This window comes from Neoarius graeffei, chromosome 10 (genome assembly GCF_027579695.1).
Source record: "Neoarius graeffei isolate fNeoGra1 chromosome 10, fNeoGra1.pri, whole genome shotgun sequence".
Taxonomy (NCBI): Eukaryota; Metazoa; Chordata; class Actinopteri; order Siluriformes; family Ariidae; genus Neoarius; species Neoarius graeffei.
Genome location: NC_083578.1, coordinates 17,640,701 through 17,665,151, shown reverse-complemented (window position 1 = coordinate 17,665,151; position 24,451 = coordinate 17,640,701). Strand labels below are relative to the sequence as shown.

At 41.6% G+C, this 24,451-nt stretch overlaps 2 protein-coding genes across 5 annotated transcripts in view; one reads left to right on the top strand and one right to left on the bottom strand.

Annotated features, from left to right (window-relative positions):
* naa35 (N-alpha-acetyltransferase 35, NatC auxiliary subunit) overlaps positions 1–16,917 on the top strand; it is a 28,583-nt gene extending 11,666 nt beyond the window's left edge. For both annotated transcript variants that reach the window (XM_060931394.1, XM_060931395.1), the window contains exons 12-23: positions 90–268; positions 370–429; positions 537–643; positions 754–820; positions 1,974–2,072; positions 2,151–2,329; positions 4,580–4,719; positions 10,062–10,129; positions 13,544–13,684; positions 13,764–13,886; positions 16,379–16,459; positions 16,573–16,917. In XM_060931394.1, the coding sequence (XP_060787377.1) occupies positions 90–268; positions 370–429; positions 537–643; positions 754–820; positions 1,974–2,072; positions 2,151–2,329; positions 4,580–4,719; positions 10,062–10,129; positions 13,544–13,684; positions 13,764–13,886; positions 16,379–16,459; positions 16,573–16,632 (1,304 nt within the window). In that variant the 3' untranslated portion in view covers positions 16,633–16,917. The remainder of the gene's footprint in view (positions 1–89; positions 269–369; positions 430–536; positions 644–753; positions 821–1,973; positions 2,073–2,150; positions 2,330–4,579; positions 4,720–10,061; positions 10,130–13,543; positions 13,685–13,763; positions 13,887–16,378; positions 16,460–16,572) is intronic.
* A 44-nt stretch (positions 16,918–16,961) lies between these two features.
* The window catches only part of golm1 (golgi membrane protein 1), a 34,433-nt gene continuing 26,943 nt past the window's right edge, over positions 16,962–24,451 (bottom strand). For all 3 annotated transcript variants that reach the window (XM_060931397.1, XM_060931396.1, XM_060931399.1), the window contains 3 exons: positions 21,550–21,690; positions 21,363–21,464; positions 16,962–18,455 (listed from right to left, as the gene is read on the bottom strand). In XM_060931397.1, the coding sequence (XP_060787380.1) occupies positions 18,343–18,455; positions 21,363–21,464; positions 21,550–21,690 (356 nt within the window). In that variant the 3' untranslated portion in view covers positions 16,962–18,342. The remainder of the gene's footprint in view (positions 18,456–21,362; positions 21,465–21,549; positions 21,691–24,451) is intronic.

Below are 24,451 nucleotides of genomic sequence, written 5' to 3'. Positions count from 1 at the left end.
TGGGACAGTCTTACTCATGCAACAGCATCCACAGCACACGCATTTAAGTCCCAAGGAGTAGCATGTTCCCCTCTCTCTCTCTCACCTAGATCACCCAATCATGATGGGTTTTGAGCCGTTGGTAAACCAGCGCCTGCTTCCACCCACTTTTCCCCGCTACGCCAAGATCATCAAGCGTGAGGAGATGGTCAACTACTTCACCAAACTCATCGAGCGCATCAAAACCGTGTGTGACGTCATCAACACCAGCAACCTGCACAGCATCCTGGTACTGAAGCTATTCACAAACGCATGCAACTTTTAACCGATTGTTTCAGAGCTGCTTTAAAGATTTGTCTGGTGTTTTTTTTTTTTTTTTCTCTCTTCTAGGACTTCTTCTGTGAGTTTAGCGAGCAGTCCCCTTGTGTGCTGTCCAGATCTTTATTACAGGTATGTGTTAAAGCTCGTACAACTCAAGTGACCCTCAAACAAAGGGTCCTTGATCCACATTGAACAAAGATGAGCTGTTTGTAATAATTCAGTTGTTTATTTGGTAGACTACATTTCTGATCGACAATAAGAAAGTGTTCGGGACTCACCTGATGCAAGACATGATCAAAGACGCTCTTCGCTATTTTGTCAGCCCCCCTGTTCTGTCTTCAAAGTGAGTGTGAAGGTTATAAACGCAATATTTGACAAAAAGAGCTCAGCATTAGTGTTCCCTTACTCAGAATGCTGTTGCTGTGTGGTGTGAACTGATGTTTATGCTCTCAGGTGCAGTCTGTACAATAACCACCAGGCCAAAGACTACATCGACTCCTTCGTTACACACTGCTCTCGGGTATGCTTATTCATGTTTTAAACAGTTAGAACTCCACTAGTTTGTGCTGTAACCTAGGGCTGCACAATTAATCGAGTTTAATCGAAAATCACGATTTTGGCTGCCACGATTAAATTAAATGAAAATCGCGATTTATTTCCATTTAAAATGCGAGCTCTGCTGCATATCTCATCAAGCACTTTTTGACCAGTACTCCGCCAAACCATTAGGGGGCGAACCGACGCATGTAAGGTTTCATTACTCCGCCTAAATAAGCAAGCAAGCCAAGTTCAGTGTTGCCAGATTGGGCGGTTTCCTGCCTAATTGGGCGGTTTTAAGTGCATTTTGGCGGGTTTTGAACATATTTTGGGCTGGAAAACGTCAGCAGTATCTGGCAACACTGGCCAAGTGCGCAGAGCTTCAGTGCAGCGGTATCTTCTTCAAGGGGTGATAGCGAGAGAGAAAAGCTAACTATGTCGGAACAACAGACTATTTAGCACTGGAGGCAATGTTGTGACCTGCCTTCGCTCATGTTTAAAGCCGGAGCATGTTGATAGGCTGGTCTTTCTAGCTAAAAACTTGTAGGCCTCAGTATAATGCTATGTAATTGTTGCAATTGAGTTTTCATTTCCTTCATCCTTTGGTAATTTCTTGGATAAATTTCATTTATTTGTCATTTGGAAATCAGAATTTCTCTTTTAAATTTCATTCTGCACTGAAAGCTGTTCATATTGTTTGTTTGAATATAGTGAAATAAAATTTAAGTGATTTCCCTAACATCAAGAATAATAGTGATTAATAATCGCGATTACAATTTTGATCAAGATAATCGTGATTATCATTTTTTCCATAATCGTGCAGCCCTACTGTAACCTGTAATAAAGGCATGATGATGTAATATAGGGTGGTATGGTGGTGCAAATCAAGTCTGTGTACATGTTCTCCTTGTGCCCATGTTGGTTTCCTCCGGGTTCTCCGGTTTCCTCCCACCTCCCAAGATTGGTCATGAGGTGGGAATACACCCTGGACAAAGGACAAATATTTGCACCTAGGGGTTATACAGTGTAACCAGAGCGCCCAGGATGGGACCTACTGCATCCCAGACCAGGATAAAGCCCTTACTGAAGATGAATGGATAAACGAAGTGGTTAATATGGTAAATTGTGCTTCACAGCCGTTCTGCAGTCTGATCCAGATTCACGGTCACAACAGAGCGCGCCAGAGAGACAAGCTGGGACACATCTTGGAGGAGTTCGCCACCCTGCAGGACGAGGTGTGTGTACGTATGGTAAAAGCAGAGCTGCTGTATTCGTTATGTTAGCATCATTTGAGCGTTTTGTATCCTGTGAAGGCTGAGAAGGTGGACGCAGCTCTGCACGGGCTCCTGATGAAACTCGAGCCTCAGAGGCAGCACCTGGCATGTCTGGGCACCTGGGTTCTCTACCACAACCTGCGCATCATGATCCACTACCTGCTCAGTGGCTTCGAGCTCGAGCTCTACAGCATGCACGAATACTACTACATCTACTGGTAGGGCATGTTAATATGGTAGTGGATTGTTTGACCTCGTTATCCCCCACGGGCTGAAAGGCCCGAAGGGGGATTATGTCATGGCGATGTCTGTCCCGGGAAGGGCGCTCACCTTCTGAAATCAACTCCTCTCACAGTTTTGGAGGAATTTCACGAAACTTGGCAGGATTCTGTGTTCTATGTCGGCAACAATTTCGTTAAGTTCGGTCACATTTAATCAGAGTTACAGCCCTTGATTAACAAAATTATACTTTGACAATTTGAGAGTGCGTTTTTCTTCTGAAATCATCTCCTCTCTCAATTTTTGGAGGAATTTTCACCAAACTTGGCAAAAGGCATTACTATATGTCGGTAGTATGCATATTGTTATTTCGTTCAAGCCGGTCGCATTTTACCAGACTCGTGGCCCTTGATTAACAACCTTTTACTTTCACATTTTCATGAAGGTGTGCTCGCCTTCTGACATCAACTCCTCTTACAATTTTTGGACGAATTTCTCGAAGCTTGGCAAAAGGCCTTGTGATACGACGGTAATACGCATATTGCGATTTAATTTCGTTTGTGAAAACTTTCCCAGAGTTTTGACCCTTGATTAAATAACTTTGACAATTTCATGAGGGTGTACGTTCTTCTGAAATCAACTCCTCTCACAACTGGTGGAGGAATTTCACCAAACGACTTTGCTATATGACAGTTGTATGCATAATGAAATTTCGTTTAATTTGGGCGAGTTATGCCCTTGATTATTAACAAACTTGTATTTTGGCAATTTTATCAAAGGTGTGCTTGCTGTCTGAAATCAACTTCCCTCGCAATTTTTATCCCCCGCTGGCCAAAAGGCCCGAAGGGGGATTTTATGTCGTGGCGATGTCCGTCCATCCGCCTGTCCTGGGAAGGGTGCTCACCTTCTGAAATCAACTCCTCTCACAATTTTTGGAGGAATTTCATGAAACGTGACAAGATTCTTTGTTATATGTCAGTAATACGTGTATTGGAATTTTGTTCAATTCAGTCGCATTTTTCCAGAGTTATGGCAGAGTTGCCAGCAGGGGATATTGTGCTCTCGGAGCACTTGTGATACTATGATATGAAAACCTGAGCATGACAAGCATTGGTTGGTCTAAAAAAAAAAAAAAACAACTTATACAATTCTCTATTACTTATATATAGTGCATACTACAGTTAAATTAAAATTAACCAAATGTCTACCAATTAACTAATAATCAGAGATATTGTGTAACATTAGAATAAGACTGTACGGAATTTACACTGTATAGTAATATGCAACTTTTTCATTTCAATTGAAATACTTTAGGGGCGGCACGGTAGTGTAGTGGTTAGCGCTGTCGCCTCACAGCAAGAAGGTCCGGGTTCGAGCCCCGTGGCCGGCGAAGGCCTTTCTGTGCGGAGTTTGCATGTTCTCCCTGTGTCCGCGTGGGTTTCCTCCGGGTGCTCCGGTTTCCCCCACAGTCCAAAGACATGCAGGTTAGGTTAACTGGTGACTCTAAATTGACCGTAGGTGTGAATGTGAGTGTGAATGGTTGTCTGTGTCTATGTGTCAGCCCTGTGATGGCCTGGCGACTTGTCCAGGGTGTACCCCGCCTTTCGCCCGTAGTCAGCTGGGATAGGCTCCAGCTTGCCTGCGACCCTGTAGAACAGGATAAAGCGGCTAGCGATAATGAGATGAGAAACAAAATGCAAAAATGAAGCCCTGAAATAACTAACCAATCAATTCGATGCAAATCCTGTGAATCAAGATTTTACTAAGATACAGTGCTCAGCGTAAATGAGTACACCACTTTTCCAAAATTTCCAAACAATTTCCAAAATGTTGACAAGACAAAGTTTAATATAACATCTGTTTAACTTGTAACGGGAAAGTAAGGTTAATAATATCACTTAGATTACACATTTTTCAGTTTTACTCAAATTAGGGTGGTGCAAAAATGAGTACACCTCACTGAAAGTCTCTGGAGCAAAGCTAAATTGTAGACTACAAATGTCTAATTTAAAAAGAATACAAATCACAGGCGAGTCCAATTAATCATTACACAGGTACAAGACGTAATACAGAACCATTGACATTACACACACCACAAAAAAGACCTTAGCTTTTTATTTTTAATAAGTCTATTATAATATTCAAATTATTATGGTAACGTAGGTGATATCTGAGATAGCATTTTCTACAGATATTAAATATCAGATCTGTGCCATATCCAATACTCACTCACTCTCGCGTGTGTGCAGGTACTTGTCGGAGTTCCTGTACGCGTGGCTGATGTCCACCCTGAGCCGAGCCGACAGCTCTCAGATGGCCGAGGAGCGCATCCTGGAGGAGCAGCAGCAGAAAGGACGCAGCAGCAAGAAGAGCAAGAAGAAGAAGAAAGGTTCGCTTCACCTTCACTGCATTGATGGTTAAGAGGAACAATCTGAAAATACCGTGTGTATCGCCCTTGTGTTTAAGTGCGTACAGTATGTGTATAACGAGAATAATTATAATTACACTGAACTGTGTGAACCGGCCACTTTATTAGGCACACCCATCCACCTCCTGTTTGATGCAGTTCTCTAATCAGCCAATCCCTTGACAGCAGCACAGTGCATAAAATCATGCAGATACAAATCAAGAGCTTGAGTTAATGTTCACTTGAAACATCAGAATGGGAAAAAACTGATCTCAAAGTGTGACTTTCGGAGAGGCTTGACGAAAACAACCGAAGTGGTAGTGTACGAAGCCATGGTATTGCCCTGTCTTTTGTATGGGAGCGAAACATGGAGCACCTTCGCTCTACACATCCATCTATTAGAAATGTTCCATCAAAGGTCACAGAGGCAAATTTTGAAGATCCAATGGTGGCATCACATTACCAACACAACAACCACAGAGATTATGGTATGCAGCAACCGCCTCCGTTGGTTAGGGCACGTCTGCAGGATGCCTGATTACGGAATCCTAAAGCAGCTTCTTTTTGGAGAGCTTGCCCATGGAATTAGATCTCGTGGATGCCCCAAGAAGTGGTGGAAAGACTGCGTGAAAGAGGATTTAACCATATTTGGCATTGGTGACAACTGGTACAGTACAACACCACAGCTGACAGATCTGTGTGGAAAGACTTTGTCCGAGACGAGGCTACAACGGCGCGCGGAAGAGAGATGTCAGCGGTGCCACCGAAGAGCCACCCTTGCTCAAAGATGACTGGGACCATAAGAAAGTGTGACTGACTGTCACTGTCGCATGGGTGTTGGTTTGAGCATTTCAGAAACTGCTGATCTTCTGGGGTTTTCACAAATAAACAACAGTTTCTAGAGTTTACACAGAATGGTGCGAAAAAAAAAAAAAAACACTGAGTGAGTGAGAGTTCTGTGGGTGGAAACAAACACTTTGTTGATAAGAGAGGTCAGAGGAAAATGGCTAGATTGGTTCAAGCTGCCAGGAAGGATATAGCAACTTTTAATCACTCTTTACAACCGTGGTGAGCAGAAAAGCATCTCAGCATGCAACAGGAGACGACCACGTTGGGTTCCACTCCTGCAGCCAAGAACAGGAATCTTAGAATCAAGAACAAGTTCCTATTAAAAGTGGCCGGTAAGTGTTGTTTTTTTTTTAAATTATTTCCTGGGCCAGAAACAAAATGCGGCGGCACGGTGGTGTAGTGGTTAGCGCTGTCGCCTCACAGCAAGAAGGTTCTGGGTTCGAGCCCCGTGGCCGGCGAGGGCCTTTCTGTGCGGAGTTTGCATGTTCTCCCCGTGTCCGCGTGGGTTTCCTCCGGGTGCTCCGGTTTCCCCCACAGTCCAAAGACATGCAGGTTAGGTTAACTGGTGACTCTAAATTGACCGTAGGTGTGAGTGTGAATGGTTGTCTGTGTCTAATGCCGCTTTTCCACTACAAACGCGGCTGAGTTGGGCTGAGCCGTGCCGTGCTGAGTCGAGCTGAGTGGGGCTGTTGGAGTTGCATTTCGACTACAACCGCGCTGAACCGTGCTGGCTGGAAGTGGGTGGACACATTGGGTGGAGTTAGCGAAAGTGGGTGGACGTCACGTGATGTCGTTAAGCAGCGCAAACAGTGACATCAGTGATCTTTTAAGCGGTAGTCTCACGACCCGAATAGTAAACAATAAACATGGAGGACATGGAGTCGTTAGTGTTGCTGGTCTTGGTTCTGTGGCTTGTTGTCACCGACAACGCGGACAGATACTGGCAAGAGCGTATAGATGAGGCGAGGCGCATAAGGCTTCAGAAATTCTCGTAATTCGTAATTCTTCTCCTTCCGGGTTTGCGGTGTTTACAGATCCCAGCGCGCTCACGGGGCATGTGAGGACACTCCTCCTCACCAATCAGTGCACAGGGGAGTGTCTGCTCACGCCCCCAGCCTCACTCGGCTCGCTTCAGCCCCACTCCAAAACGGTGCGAGTTTTAGGGGCTAAGCAAGGCTGAAGCGAGCTGAGTCGTGCTGGTTTTTGGTAGTCGAAACACGAGCCGTGTCGGGCTGAAGCGAGCTGAAGTGAGCTGAAAAAGGGTAGTGGAAAAGGGCCATATGTGTCAGCCCTGTGATGACCTGGCGACTTGTCCAGGGTGTACCCCGCCTTTCGCCCGTAGTCAGCTGGGATAGGCTCCAGCTTGCCTGCGACCCTGTAGAACAGGATAAAGCGGCTAGCGATAATGAGATGAGAAACAAAATGCAAAAATGAAGCCCTGAAATAACTAACCAATCAATTTGATGCAAATCCTGTGAATCAAGATTTTACTAAGATACAGTGCTCAGCGTAAATGAGTACACCACTTTTCCAAACAATTTCCAAAATGTTGACAAGACAAAGTTTAATATAACATCTGTTTAACTTATAACATGAAAGTAAGGTTAATAATATCACTTAGATTACACATTTTTCAGTTTTACTCAAATTAGGGTGGTGCAAAAATGAGTACACCTCACTGAAAGTCTCTGGAGCAAAGCTAAATTGTAGACTACAAATGTCTAATTTAAAAAGAATACAAATCACAGGCGAGTCCAATTAGTCATTACACAGGTGTCCAGCAGACAGTTGACTATAAAAGGGTGTTACTTAAAGAAAACCCCTCCCCATTTCATGCTGTCAGCAATGGCACCACATGGAAGAGAAATGACACAAGACCTGAGAAAGAAAATAATTTCTTTACACCACAAAGGTGAAGGCTACAAGATCATCAGCAAAGCTTTACTTATCAGTCAGAATACTGTCGCAAAAGTGGTACAAAAATTTAAGAAAGATGAAACTGCAACCATCTCACAGAGACATCCAGGTCGTCCACGGAAGTTAACACCTCGACAGGAGCGTCTTCTGATGAGAAGGGTTGAAGAAAATCGGCATGCAAGTTCACTGCAGTTATCTAAAGAAGCAGAAAGCCAAACTGGGGTGACTATTTCCCGTGACACAATACGGTGTACACTGCAGAGGAACGGCATGCATGGACACCGTCCACGAAAGAAGCCTCTCCTAAAGCCCAGGCACAAAAAAGCCCACCTAGAGTTTGCCAGGGCCCATGCTGACAAAGATGAAGACTACTGGGACTCTATACTCTGGAGTGATGAGACCAAGATAAATGTTTTTGGAACTGATGGCTTCAAAACTGTATGGCGTCACAAAGGTGAGGAATACAAAGGAAAATGCATGGTGCCTACAGTGAAACATGGTGGTGGCAGTGTCCTTATGTGGGGCTGCATGAGTGCTGCTGGTGTCGGGGAGCTGCATTTCATTGATGGCATCATGAATTCACAGATGTATTGCTCTATACTGAAAGAGAAGATGCTACCATCACTCCGTGCCCTTGGTCGTCGTGCACTTTTCCAACATGACAATGATCCTAAACACACATCTAAGGCCACTGTTGGATTTCTGAAGAAGAACAGGGTGAAAGTGATTCAGTGGCCAAGTATGTCTCCTGATCTGAACCCAATCGAACACCTATGGGGAATTCTGAAGAGATGAGTTGAGCATCACTCTCCATCCAGCATCCAGTCACTAAAAGAGGTCATTGCTGAAGAATGGAAAAAGATTGATAATGCCACCAACTTGTTCATTCCATGCCTAGAAGACTTGGTGCTGTGATTAAAAATCATGGAAGCCATACAAAGTACTAGATGTAGTAGTTTTTGTTGTGGGGTGTACTCATTTTTGCACCACCCTAATTTGAGTAAAACTGAAAAATGTGTAATCCAAGTTATATTATTAACCTTACTTTCACGTTATAAGTTAAACAGATGTTATATTAAACTTGTCAACATTTTGGAAATTGTGTTCATTGAGATATTGTTTAAAATGTTACTTTTCAAAGGGGGTGTACTCATTACGCTGAGCACTGTATCTTTGAAGTAAAATTACTACTACGTGTCTATGAACAGGTTGAAACGTTACATACTGCACCTTTTAATACGAGAATAGGAATCTTAGAATCAAGAACAAGTTCCTATTAAAGTGGCTGGTGAATGTATATAATAAGATGTGCAGTGAAATTTTGAATGACGGGCATTGTGAGTGTCCTTCCTGCAGTGCTTAGGCCATCCTTAAAAAAAAAAAAATCCGTTTCCTGTCCACCGGGTGAGCAAAAAAATTTTCGGGAGGGAGGGATTTTTTTTTTTATGGATAGATAAGAAATCGCAATGCTGTTTGCCTTTTCTTTCAGTACTTTATTACAAAAGCAGACACATTTAATAAAATGACAGTTTAATCAACTGAAACTTGTACAAAAACTAAGTTAGCATTTTAAATGCTGACTGCAACATTTGCAAAACTTTTACAAAGGTACTTAAAATGTCCGACACACGGACTTTTTGTAGCTCGAAATCGAGCGTTAGGCCTAGTTCGGATGAAATTACACTATTAAAATGATCACTGAATGATTTGTTTTTCTGAATCTTTACTATTTTGTTGTTCGCTAGAATACCATTTTGCGATTTCACACTTAAGCAAATGTTTGAAAACTCCGGATCTCCTTCCTTCATGGTGGCTGCCGTTTTTTTGTGCCGCACGGCGCATGCGCAGAGCTGATTCAGTTCAGAGTGCGCGTGCACTCGGCGGAGGCAGTAGTGTGTCGGAGGGAACAGAAGCAGAGATGACGCTTATTTTGTCTCCGGTAAACCAATCTTCTCTTGTTCAATTATGTGCTGGCATCAAAAGACACAGTTGGTTGTAAATGAAACCAAACTGAGTGGTTGGAGTGTATTTTCTTACACAAATGGAGAAATGTTCGCTGAGTGTGTAATTGTGTAGCCCCACTGCAGACCGTTGTGGTTGTTAATTCATAGCATGCTCAGCTGCGTGAATGTGTCATGCACTGAAAATAAGAGATTTACAAGCCAGGAACGCCTCATGATGCAATACGCAAGAAAAGAAAGAAGATTTACTGCCATTTTACTTTGTATTTGAGTAAAGTGAATAAATAAATGGTCTGTGGAAAATACACTTAATCCTGGGAACTGAGTGCACAGGAGTTTATTTTGTGTTTACCCCCCCCCCGGCTACTTATTTGTCATGGCTGGCTAGTATGAGCCTTAGTGGAAAGCCCTGGGAATGCGGAAATGTCAAGTTCGGTTTTAGATTTATGAACCCGAAAAACCGGCGTTAAAAAAAAATTCAACCGCACAAATGGCACTCACCCGGCCGGTGGACCGGGAACAGAACATTTTTTAATAATGGCCTTATGCTAAGGATGATGTTTAACCGTGGTTACTTTTGTGTCGATCTCTGCTTAGCTCGTCCTCTGGGGAAGGAGATCACCATGAGCCAAGCGTACCAGAACATGTGTGCAGGCATGTATAAGGTGAGTTGCTTGAAAGTGACACAGACACACACACACACACACACACACACTTTATGAAAATAATTGTTTAACCTTTCATAAATGCAGTCTTTCAGTACAATTGTTTTTCTTCCTTTTTCACTTCTGGAGGTCAGCTGACTTTAAAATGCCGGGACTTTACTTCTGATTGAGACGCATCCAAAAGAGCAACATAGTTCACAACTAATATATATTTACATTCTTCTTACTCAATGCATTTGGTGTCTGAAGTTTGATACTTTAGAGCCGTGAAGCCCGTGTCACTGATCAGATCACACAACCATTTTGTTAATTCATCTTAAAATCTTTCCTTGCAGGGACAAACAGTATCATCCATGACTAGCTTTCTGGTACATTCCACTGTGTAGGGTGGAACGATACATAATTAATACTTTAATCATCAATAAACGTAAGATGTGTTAAATCCACACCAGAACCAAACTCCAGCCAATCTTGGCTAACTGACATGTTTTTATAAAGGGGAACTGAAGGCAAATTTTTTTTTTTTAAATCATCAAAATTCTCTCATTTTATAAAATGTAGAATGCATTTTTGGTAGCTATTTTGTCGCTGCTATAGCAAGTTATGAGTGTTTGAAATATGCTATGTAATATCAGTCCATATATGTCAAAGCAATGGCCGTAAACGAGATTCGCTGAGACCTGTGCAAGACATCGTAGGACGGAAGTAAAACGTACAGCGGAAATCAAAGTGACCGACGTCTGCTAACGTTGTCAAAAGACGCGCGCGCCCTCTTTCGAATGCTGACGTAATCAAGCTGGAAGTTTTCCCTGTGTCCGAAATCGCTCCCTACTCACTATATAGTAGGGATGCCATTTTGTAGTGCTGTCCGAAACCTTAGTGAGGATTATGTGGGAAATGCGCTCAGTATACTATGTATTTATCACAAAAATGCACACGTATTTATTATTTTGAAAACCCATCAGCCGCCTGATCTGGCACGTTTTAATTGTGCGACAGTAATGACGTAAATACCAGCGTGACGGGCTAGTCCTTATCCTGTCGTCTTTCCAACTCTTCTCTGCTCCACGCTGCTTCGAAGTCGTATGGAATAATCGCCGTGTCATGTACGCGAGGGAGGCGGATGTATATGCAGAAGTATACAGTTTAATAAAGCGCAGAATATATATACACGGGCAAACAATCCAAAACGGCAGGCGAGATCAAAAACGGGAATACAGGCAAAAGGGTCGGTTGAGGCACAAACAGTACATCAAAGGCTAAGTGAGGACAAGAACAAGAAACAGGCGCAAGGATCATGAAACAGGAAATCAAGACAATGGGTAGAAAGGCTCAGTAATGCGTACTGTAATACTTTGCGATGCAAATGCATCAACACGGTCCTTAAATAGGCGCAAACACAGTTCCTTAATTGAGCTTAGGTGCACAAGACTGACACTCAATCACTGATAAAGCTGGCAAATCTCGAAATTAATCTAAATTGGAACGATATGGCGATCTGGCCGCTGTGTAAATAGTTTAAGATGGCGGCGCTGACACTTCACGTTTGAAGTCTTGCGAAGATCGTGCGGATAAGCGACGCCCACCGTGGACCATACGAACTACAACCCCGATTCCAAAAAAGTTGGGACAAAGTACAAATTGTAAATAAAAACGGAATGCAATGATGTGGAAGTTTCAAAGTTCCATATTTTATTCAGAATACAACATAGATGACGTATCAAATGTTTAAACTGAGAAAATGCATCATTTAAAGAGAAAAATTAGGTGATTTTTTTTTTTTTTTAATTTCATGACAACACATCTCAAAAAAGTTGGGACAAGGCCATGTTTACCACTGTGAGACATCCCCTTTTCTCTTTACAACAGTCTGTAAATGTCTGGGGACCGAGGAGACAAGTTGCTCAAGTTTAGGGATAGGAATGTTAACCCATTCTTGTCGAATGTAGGATTCTAGTTCCTCAACTGTCTTAGGTCTTTTTTGTCGTATCTTCCGTTTTATGATGCGCCAAATGTTTTCTATGGGTGAAAGATCTGGACTGCAGGCTGGCCAGTTCAGTACCCGGACCCTTCTTCTATGCAGCCGTGATGCTGTAATTGATGCAGTATGTGGTTTGGCATTGTCATGTTGGAAAATGCAAGGTCTTCCCTGAAAGAGACGTCGTCTGGATGGGAGCATATGTTGCTCTAGAACCTGGATATACCTTTCAGCATTGATGGTGTCTTTCCAGATGTGTAAACTGCCCATGCCACACGCACTAATGCAACCCCATACCATCAGAGATGCAGGCTTCTGAACTGAGCGCTGATAACAACTCGGGTCGTCCTTCTCCTCTTTAGTCCGAATGACACAGCGTCCCTGATTTCCATAAAGAACTTCAAATTTTGATTTGTCTGACCACAGAACAGTTTTCCACTTTGCCACAGTCCATTTTAAATGAGCCTTGGCCCAGAGAAGACGTCTGCGCTTCTGGATCATGTTTAGATACGGCTTCTTCTTTGAACTATAGAGTTTTAGCTGGCAACGGCGGATGGCACGGTGAATTGTGTTCACAGATAATGTTCTCTGGAAATATTCCTGAGCCCATTTTGTGATTTCCAATACAGAAGCATGCCTGTATGTGATGCAGTGCCGTCTAAGGGCCCGAAGATCACGGGCACCCAGTGTGGTTTTCCGCCCTTGACCCTTGCGCACAGAGATTCTTCCAGATTCTCTGAATCTTTTGATGATATTATGCACTGTAGATGATGATATGTTCAAACTCTTTGCAATTTTACACTGTCGAACTCCTTTCTGATATTGCTCCACTATTTGTCGGTGCAGAATTAGGGGGATTGGTGATCCTCTTCCCATCTTTACTTCTGAGAGCCGCTGCCACTCCAAGATGCTCTTTTTATACCCAGTCATGTTAATGACCTATTGCCAATTGACCTAATGAGCTGCAATTTGGTCCTCCAGCTGTTCCTTTTTTGTACCTTTAACTTTTCCAGCCTCTTGTTGCCCCTGTCCCAACTTTTTTGAGATGTGTTGCTGGCATGAAATTTCAAATGAGCCAATATTTGGCATGAAATTTCAAAATGTCTCACTTTCGACATTTGATATGTTGTCTATGTTCTATTGTGAATACAATATCAGTTTTTGAGATTTGTAAAATTATTGCATTTCCGTTTTTATTTACAATTTGTACTTTGTCCCAACTTTTTTGGAATCGGGGTTGTACATTCAACATGGCTAAAAACCGAAAAGGCCAATAAGTGTAATATAATATGCCAACACGAGTCATGATATAAAGGTTAATAAAACCGAAAACGTAATTGAATAAACACATTAAGAAATAAAACAAGTTTAAAAATGATTTCAGTTCCCTTTTAAGTGTAATTGCTTCTCAACACGATTGTAAACGCTCTGCCTAGACGATGATAGCCCTCGACATGGATGGAAAGGTCCGGAAGCCTCAGTTCGAGCTGGACAGCGAGCAAGTGCGCTATGAGCATCGTTTCGCACCCTTCAACAGCGTGGTCACGCCTCCTCCAGTGCACTACATCCAGTTCAAGGTGTGAATTCCTCGTCTGACTGAAATTTAACCACCGGCTTAAAAGGTATCATTGTGCTCTAAACATGTTTGGTGCGCAGGAAATGTCCGATCTGAAGAAGTACAGTCCTCCTCCACGCTCGGCTGACTTGTACATGGCGGCCAGCAAACATTTCCAACAGGCCAAGCTCATCCTGGAAAATGTCACCAGCCCTGACGCTGAGGTGAGGTCATCAAGTTGGCTCAGAAATGTTACCACATGGCTAACAGTAAGGATGGTGACATGGACCACTATCCAACTTAGATACTTATTATTTATAAAACTAGAATACACTTCCATGCGTTAAGGGGACGTAGATGAGTGCACGTCCCAGGCAATATTATATTATTCCATCCACATTCACTGGATATGAGCAATCATGTGCTCTGATAGGCTATCAGCTTATATACAGTGGGGCAAAAAAGTATTTAGTCAGTCACCAATTGTGCAAGTTCTCCCACTTAAAAAGATGAGAGGCCTGTAATTTTCATCATAGGTATACCTCGACTATGAGAGACAAAATGAGAAGAAAAAATCCAGAAAATCACTCTCTGATTTTTAAAGAATTTATTTGCAAATTATGGTGGAAAATAAGTATTTGGTCAATAACACAAGTTCATCTCAATACTTTGTTATATACCCTTTGTTGGCAATGACAGAGGTCAAACATTTTCTGTAAGTCTTCACAAGGTTTTCACACACTGTTGCTGGTATTTTGGCCCATTCCTCCATGCAGATCTCCTCTAGAGCAGTGATGTTTTGGGGCTGTCGCTGGGCAACACGGACTTTCAACTCCCTCCAAAGATTTTCTATGGGGTTGAGATCTGGAGACTGGCTAGGCCACTCCAGGACCTTGAAATGCTTCTTATGAAGCCACTCCTTCGTTGCCCGGACAGTGTGTTTGGGATCATTGTCATGCTGAAAGACCCAGCCACGTTTCATCTTCAATGCCCTTGCTGATGGAAGGAGGTTTTCACTCAAAATCTCACGATACATGGCCCCATTCATTCTTTCCTTTACACGGATCAGTCGTCCTGGTCCCTTTGCAGAAAAACAGCCCCAAAGCATGATGTTTCCACCCCCATGCTTCACAGTAGGTATGGTGTTCTTTGGATGCAACTCAGCATTCTTTCTCCTCCAAACACGACAAGTTGAGTTTTTACCAAAAAGTTCTATTTTGGTTTCATCTGACCATATGACATTCTCCCAATCCTCTTCTGGATCATCCGAATGCTCTCTAGCAAACTTCAGACGGGCCTGGACGTGTACTGGCTTAAGCAGGGGGACACGTCTGGCACTGCAGGATTTGAGTCCCTGGCGGCGTAGTGTGTTACTGATGGTAGCCTTTGTTACTTTGGTCCCAGCTCTCTGCAGGTCATTCACTAGGTCCCCCTGTGTGGTTCTGGGATTTTTGCTCACCGTTCTTGTGATCATTTTGACCCCACGGGGTGAGATCTTGTGTGGAGCCCCAGATCGAGGGAGATTATCAGTGGTCTTGTATGTCTTCCATTTTCTAATAATTGCTCCCACAGTTGATTTCTTCACACCAAGCTGCTTACCTATTGCAGATTCAGTCTTCCCAGCCTGGTGCAGGTCTACAATTTTGTTTCTGGTGTCCTTTGACAGCTCTTTGGTCTTGGCCATAGTGGAGTTTGGAGTGTGACTGTTTGAGGTTGTGGACAGGTGTCTTTTATACTGATAACGAGTTCAAACAGGTGCCATTAATACAGGTAACGAGTGGAGGACAGAGGAGCCTCTTAAAGAAGTTGTTACAGGTCTGTGAGAGCCAGAAATCTTGCTTGTTTGTAGGTGACCAAATACTTATTTTACCGAGGAATTTACCAATTAATTCATTAAAAATCCTACAATGTGATTTCCTGGATTCTTTCCCCCCATTCTGTCTCTCATAGTTGAAGTGTACCTATGATGAAAATTACAGGCCTCTCTCATCTTTTTAAGTGGGAGAACTTGCACAATTGGTGGCTGACTAAATACTTTTTTGCCCCACTGTACCATGAGTAGAGAAAAACAAAACGGCAGAGCATGTCGCTGAACCAACCAAGGATGAAATAAAAACTCTACTCGAAAACAAAACCCCCAAAAATATGGAAAGAAAGTATTTGATGGCAAGAACGCATCTTTTTATTTTTCAAGAATTATTATAGCATTTTTTAATAAATTGTTCCCGTCATTTCGCTGGTTTGTTTACATTCTTCATCTTTTAAGCATTAAAACTTCTGGTTTTTAAGACTGGTTCAAGAGCTCAAAGAAGTTTGAAAATGACATCACTGAAATGTCCAAGGAAGAATTAAATAAATATCAAACTATTCTATACCTCAGCAAAGACTGCACTTTCCAGAAAAAACAAAACACAGTCAATTCATGCAGCCATCGATAGGTTAAGAAGTCCACCTAAGTGGAAATTTTGTTGTACAAGTTTTTGTCGAATTTGCAAAAAGTGGAAAAAAAAGCCCCATTTCTGAAAATCCAGTGAATGTGGATAGAGGAAAAAAAAAAAGTTATTCCACTCAATCTCGCTGTATGTGGCTTATAGCCGATAAGGCGCCTAAGTAAATATGCATACTTAATTGGCATTATTTTCCAACAGCCAATTAAACTCTAGTCTCCATTTTAGCACACAGAATCCATTCATTAACCAACATTCTGCTTGTCCAGGTGAATCGTATCCTTAAAGTGGCCAAACCCAACATTGTCGTGATGAAACTACTAGCTGGAGGACACAAGAAGGACACCAAGGTAGAGCAATGTCGCCAAGTCAACCTAATTCCCCCCCCCCTTCCCTAAATATTAATACAATGCAGATAGGATTACAGCTTTGTAACCTTGTACTCATACCTTCTGTCCTTCAGGCCCTTCCTGAATTCGACTTCTCCGCACACAAGTACTTCCCTGTAGTCAAGATTATCTGATGACATCAAGAGCTCACGTCTCCTCCATCAGCTCTGCCGCTGTCACATTTTCATTGCAGTTAACATCAAGGTGACTATGGTCCTCATGTTGGTGAAAGAATCTCTAATTCTGACTGAGAGAGAACCATTCCACAGATCAAGGTTTCTCTGACTCAAATAGAAGGAATGTGTATTCAGACATCATTGTGTGTGTGTGAGAGAGAGAGTGAAGTTCTTTCCATCAGCTTGCACGTTTGTAAATCTGTCTTGGTTTGTTACTTTTGAATTAAAATCATACCAAACTTATTTTTCTTATCCTTTTTTTTTTTTCAAGACAAAGCTAAAGACAGTTATTTGGTATTCAGTAGGTTTTATTGACAATTATTAATCAATCAGATCATAAACAATTTTCAGAAACCCAGCAGTACTTCTTCAATATTAAATCTCTCTCGAAATACACTTCGGCTTTTTTTCCCTTCTCCCTTTTCTGAACTTCTCAACTAAAAGTTTCCTAACAAGCACATGATCAACTACAACGTTACGGATTCCAGCAAAATGGAAACAAGTGCAAGGCCATGGTTTGATTAACTGTTCATACATTCAGATTAGCATGATTTCTAGAAAGACCTGCACTTAGATGGGAGTTTCATGAATCGAACTCTTCCTTCAAGCGGTAACTAAAAATCTACACTGATCTGAATCAGACTTCTACAAAAAAAGTTTGTTTTAAAAACATCTGTTCTAATATATATATGATCAAGAACATATTTACACTTTCTTGAATATGCTTCTTTTAAATTTATGGAAGGAGTCTCCAGTGTCTGCAGTCTCATTCACTTCATGAGAGAGGAAAAAAAAAAAAGGTTGTTGAGGAGGTTGAATGGCTGTTTTACAGCTGCTATAGCATTGTTACTCGTTTCATTTCATTGATTGTAACTATAAATGGATGTGTGTTTTTTTTTACAAATTAAAATTTGTGGTATAACGGGGTTAAAAACATTCCATGGAATGCTCTTAGGGGAAAATCCAACTTCAGCATGTCCTATGGTGGATAACTTTTGGGCTACATCTCAAATCGCACAACACGCAGCATTTTTACACGATGTACTCACACCCTGTACTCGTCTACAGGATTTAGATTTTTGTAGTGTTTCTTAGTCAAATCGAAAAACTGTACCATTTTGCACTACACATACGAACTTGCTTAACCCGTGACTGAACGGTTTACACAGGAGCGCTCATTTTAAAAAACTTAAAACTTTTTGCTTCTAATTTGACATTTTGACGTTCTATTGTCATGTTTCTCCGCCACTTACAGCAGGCTAGGAATATAAAAGTTCCACTTGGCAGCGGTTCAAGTACGCGACATCGACCCAGTGTGAGCAATCTGAAACGGAAAAGAGATTGGACCAAGTGACGTTTCTACAAGTCTGCTTTCGGTGGAACATAAAAGACCTCCGCTTTAGGAATATGGTTCAACGCTGGATGCTTTTCAGCATTGTGACCTCTGATAGGCCGGAAAATCATCATGTGCGAGCGCAAATTAAGAGACTTTGTGTACGTGAGGAGAAACACCAGCAAAACTGAACGGTAACGTAAATTCTGTGCCTGCTCAACATCATACAAACCGATCCAGGGTTGGAACCGTTTAGCCAAGCAGGGACTGAATGGAGGGTTAACTCCTGTATCCAGTCACGAGTGTGATCCTCTGGGGGTGTGCGCGTGCATGTGTTAGATCTCGGCGAGCTCTGCTTGTTTGTCAGCTTCGAACTCCGGTTCGTTCTCGTCGTTGCCGTTGTAGTCTGCCTCCTCCTCCTCGAACTCTTGCCCAGCCGCTTTATCGTCTACAAACAACAGCAAAACACATGAACACAATCGAGACTAAAAACGATACAACCGGATGCACAGAGTAGCTCTCGCTGCAGAACCCTGCGGTGGAGTTGGATCTGATCCAGCTGGGCGGAGTCAAGACAATTCAGTGCGTTTTCAGATTGAAGTGTTTTTGTATACGGGATTTTAAGTGTCAACAGTTAGAGTTCGGCTCTAGGAGGAGTTAGATCCAGCTCCACCCCTTGGACTTCTGCAACGACGGCTATCTTGGAAACCACTAGGATTTGTCTTCCTACTGTGATAGAAAATACCACAAGGTCACCTGCTGATAAACTGCTGTACATCCTTGGCTTCCTTTTTAAGGCTGTTTTTCACCACTGTTATTTATGCTCTAGCACTATAGCAACAATACTGCAACTCTGAGAAGTGTGTATAATTTACCAGCTTAAGGTCGGTCCGCATCGTGAAATACCGTGACCTCGGCCTTGAAAATACTGACCGAGGCCTCGGTCAGTATTTTCAAGACCTCGGTCACAGTATTTCACGATACAGACCAACCTTAAGCTGGTAAATAATAAATTTTTTTTTTCCTTTACCAAATTCTAACAGAAAACGAGAGCGCCCGAAAGGGAAACCATATTTAGAACAAACCTGCTACAAGCTCGTTTTCGGCTTTCTCCTGAAATGTTTTCTTTTATTTCGTCTTCATCAGGGTAGTAAAACTCGCTTTTGCTGTGAACACTGTCGTTATCGCTATCCGTGCTGTAAAATTACTGTAATGCTGTTATACTGAGAAATGCGAAAATAAATGTTGACAAAAAAATTTCTACTATCTTTGTTGCTGTGAACGAGCGAGTTGCCAAAAGGTCCGTAACCGGGGTCTGGATCGTAGGATTCCAGACCACTCGCGAGCTAATCAGAGCGCACGATTTGATGGAAACCGGACTGTGAAAAAAATATACATTTATTCTTGGTTTCACCCAGTCATAATCTGACATTTTATTTATTTATTTTCTTTAAATGAGGGACGTGTTGATCATCTGTAAGGGACAATTCAATATCCATGTGTGTACACATCAGCTGGAGCACGGCAGAACTGCATCTTGAGTGGAGCGGAGATGAGAAATGTCTCGGGGGCGGGGCTTTGTACATTCAGAAATTTCTACTGCATCCCTCATCTTTTACGACTAAAGAGTGAGAAGACGAGGATGATTTTGCAAGCTTATGCTCTGCAGTGTCAATCTGGCTCTCACGTATGAAGCACATGTTCAAGCCTCCACGCGAGATGCGTCATTGTTTTCTCTTCCAGGGATTTCCCCAGAAAAAAGAAACATATCAGAGAGGTGCTACTCATACAGAGCCCAGCCTGTAAAGGCCTTGAAGGCTTCTTGAGGGAGTCTGGGGGTGTGCTCCCCCAGAAAATTTTGAAATTAGAGACTTCACATGGTGCATTCTGGTGGCATTTAGGGCTGATTTAGGCACAATTCAACATTACTCAATTTGCTGGGTTTTTTTTTATTTTTTATTATTATTTTTACCTTGTCAAACATGCAAATTTAGATTTGAAATGAAAACACTTCGTTGCACGCCTCTTCATTTTCCAATTCCAGGATGCCAGGAACAGAATTGAGATCAACTCACGCAACAGCATCATCTAGTGACCAGCGCCTAGAATGTGGTTTTATGTTGGGCTGCGAATGGCAGTCAGTGCAAACAGCGAAACCTTTTATTACCTTGCCTGCAACGGAGTAAGCGGGGCGAGGTTTTGTAACCAACACGGTTTGTTTACGTGTCGGTCTGTCCGTCTAGATGGTTGTACCGACTGGCTTCAAATTTTCAGGGTAGGTGGGCAATGGTCCGTAGATTACCTGATTAAATTTTGGGGGTAACTGGATCAAGCTGAAGGTCACTGGAAAGATAAATTTTTCGGTCAAAATAATTTTCCATTATAACAGTTGCCGATCGACAGATGTTTACCATTATGAGCATATAGGAACTCCTATACGGCCTTTCATTTGGCACCATGATCATGAAAAATTCAAGGTCATGGATTTTCAGAGGGCTGTAACTTGAAAACGGTTGATGGTAGACAGACATTTACCCTTATCAATTTATAGGAAGTGCCATATGGGCTTTCGTTTGGCACCATGATCTTTCACCTTGAGTGACCTTGAAAGGTCATGGGTTTTTCCAAGAGCTACACCTTTAAAATGGCTCATGACAGCCAGATGTGTACCGTTATCAACATATAAGAAGTCCCATATGGGCTTTCAGTTGCTGCCATGACCTTTGGCCTTGAATGACACTGAAATATCAAACTCAAGGTCATGGATTTTCATCGGACTATAACCCGACAGCTGATGATTGAGAAATATTACCATTCTCAACATATTTCTATAAGCGCTGCCGGGCGAGGTTTGTTTTGCCTGCCAGCACTTGTTTTCACTTCTGGGTTGAGTTCCAGGATAATCTAGACCTCTGTATATTACAATATTTTCCTACTTCTATAGTTATTACTCATTTTCAGAAGGGAATAGGACGCATTTAGATATGGAAAGTACTCTGCATTGTTCAATTTATGGTATCGATTTTGGGGTTTTTTTGGTGCGCAAGTGACAGTCACACAGCGCGACAGAGCGCCGCATATCCATATTTTGGGGAAAGCCCTGTCTGTAATTAATTATTACTTTCTGCCGTCATGCAAACATCCCCGCAAGGATTAACGGTCCAAATTATTTCCTGCTGTTTCAGCCCTTAACCTCAGTCAGCAGCATAAAATGAATATCTTTATTTAATCTGTTGCAGATTATAATACTTTTAAGCACCATACATTTACGTTTTTGTTTGTCCTTCACTACCGTACCCATGGCACTGAAAATTTATTGGAATATTTTCCAGAGGTAAACGATGGAGATTTGCACCTTTTAGTTTAGACAGCCGTTTCTCAATCTCGCCTTCGTTGTCGTATTCAATGGCGTCGTCTTCCTTCGCTTTAATGGCCGCTGCATCGTCAAACAGATCATCTGCACAGAGAAAGAGCATGACCTGTGTGTACGTGTGTGAGAGAGCTGAAATGGGGATGGAGTACAAAATTGTCATCATTTCTACCTTCATTCTTCAAATCTCCTTCATTCATGTCCATCACTTCTTCCATATTTTTGGCCAGGCTTTTCTGGGTGCTGTTCTGACTGGGCAGTGATGGGGTGGACAGAAACTCCAGCTTGTATGAATCATTCATGGTTAGAACAGCTTAACGGGGGAGACAGAATGGGAGAGAGAAATAAAAATAAATAATAATACTACCGTGATGTCCATACTGATGCCTAAACTCCCAAAAATGCAAGGGAAAGTCAAATTCCTTCAATATATAAAATACAACACAGAACAAAGTAGGCATGTAACGATATATTGTGCGATGATGAATTGATGAAATAAAAAAAGTGAACTGATTATCACCACACTGCTTAATCTCTTAGTTTTTCCTAAATGTAATTGCATTGTTTAGACAGCAGAGGACTGTACAACAGAGGGAATACGCAAGACTTCCCCCTAGGCGGAAGTAACACAGCTCTAAAGCCAAGAAAAAAAAATTCTGATCTAAAATGCGGAAGAGCTGTTGTCCGACTGGGTGTACAAATGGATTTAACAAGAAATCAGAGCTCTCTTTTTACAGCCTGCTGAAAACTAAAGAGAAGAAAAAAAATGGAGGTTGAGGTAAATGGTCATAGAAGTTTATGAAGAAAAGGCTTCTCTTTCATTAACTTTTCATTTTTAAAGGCGTCACGCAGTGGCGATAAAAGTCGCATTATTCTGCACCAGAATGCTTTCGAGATTCGAAATAAATTGACCGTCGATTTTTCAAAAGCTTCCCGCGGTTGTAATCGGTCCTTATTTGGTCATGCCCATCACTTGAAATTTCCCACGTTTGCAGCGCCCCCTCTCGGTCAATGGAACAGCTGCGTGACGTCATACCAGTAACCACTCGGTGCAGTTGCAGTCACACCAGAAAATAGGAGTGATGCTGAGGAAATTAGCTTTGATTTTACCGATACAGAAGAAGAAAATGGCCCACAAGTAGAGATTTTGACAGCTGAATGTCCTGGTGGTATCCAGCCTTACAGATTTGAACCTGAGCGCTCATCTTCAGAAGAAAATGAGGACAGTTCTGACGAAGACGAGAATGAAGAAGACCGGCGACTTGAAGACTTGTTTTGGTTGGTTTCTCTGACTAAATCACTACTTGTGTGTATTTTTAAAGACCATTTTCACTTGAATTAGAATGCTGTGTGATTAATCTATGATTATGTGTAATACTGATAGCTGTAGGGGGTGAAAGTATAGCTAGAAAGATTGAATTCTAGCAACTTGACAGCTTGCGATCTCGCGAAATGCAGTGGGCCTTCTGATACAGTAGACCCCTTGATATTCCAGTTTTCATCATTTTCCTTTTATTGCGGTTGATTTTAACTTGATATTCAGTATGTTATAGTCTGGGAGTATTGAGCTTTGTATTGTATTGTTTAGTAAACATACAATCGTCAGTAATAAGTGATAATTATTAGTTAAAGGCAGCTCTGTGGCATAAATCTTTCAATTAATCTTCTGTCATCCATTTGCTAAAATTATGTGCCACATATGTTATCAAGACAACACTTCATGTGACAAAGAAAGATATGACAAATACATAAATGTATGAAAATCATTTTGTACAATTAATGATTGATACATAGAAACACTTAAAACATGTGTTTTTAAAAAAATATTTTTTTTCTATCAATACCTAGCCATGACCTTGAAATCAGATCCATTGATAACAACAGTCACAAATAGTGTTCAGTGTTCGTTGTTACAGCCAAACACAATACACCGATTAGGCATTTTGTATCACAGAATATTAATACATCATTTCATAGTGTTGAGTGTTCAAAACTATCCACAAAATCCGCAATGTAAACAACTCTGGTAAACGCACGCCATAGAGAAAACATGGCGACAGGCCAGCATCACCCAAGGGAGGTTACTGGTATGACATCACACATAAGTTGACCTAGTTAACGGCTGGCTGCCTAAATTTGGCTGTGCGCGTCAACTTTAAATGCTTGTAGCAGGCGCATCGTGACACTGAGATCGCGGGAAACCGAGGGGCTTGAATAACCCACCAAACCCGACATTTTGACACATGATATAGCCTGATTGCTGAAATTACCGCACGACGCCTTTAATAATATAAATATTTTAGTTAATAGGATATTATATTTTACTTCAACCTTTACAAATGTGGGTAAAAAATTATTCTTGGTAATTATGAAAATGAAAGTTTTTTTTTTATTTAACAAAAGGAATATTGAAGTTGATAATGAATAAGCATTTAATTTTTTTCAAAACGTCATGGGAAAACTGAATCGTGAATCCAGTATTGTGAATCGAATTGGGTGAATTCAAACATGCCTAGAACAAAAGTATGCCATAAATTATATTCCTTCTTACATTTAACAGTTATAGCCAGCGAGGAGCATAGCGCCAAATTGGCTATAAGCCACGTATGACGAGCTCGAGTAGAATAACTGTTTCATGCTATCCACATTCACTGGATTTTGAGAAACGGAGCATTTTTATTTTTTTGCAAATTCGATAAATAAAAAATTTTATACAAAACGTCAGACATAATTTCTGTTTAGAATGTAAACAAACTGACGAAATGACAGTAGCAATTTGTGAAAAATGCTATAATAATAAAAAAAAAGATATGTTCTTACCATTAAATACTTTTTCATATTTTTGTTGCTTTTTTTGTATTTTTTTAGGGATTTGTTTTCGAGTAGAGTTTTTATTTCGTCCTCAGTTGGTTCAGCAGCAAGCACCACCATTTTGTTTTTCTCTACTCACGGTATATGAGCTGATATCCTAGTAGTAGGAGTAGCCAATCAGAGTGCGTGATTGCTCATATCCAGTGAATGTGGACTGAATAAATCAGTGATCGTCATTTGGCCAAATGTTTGGAAAATGGGGG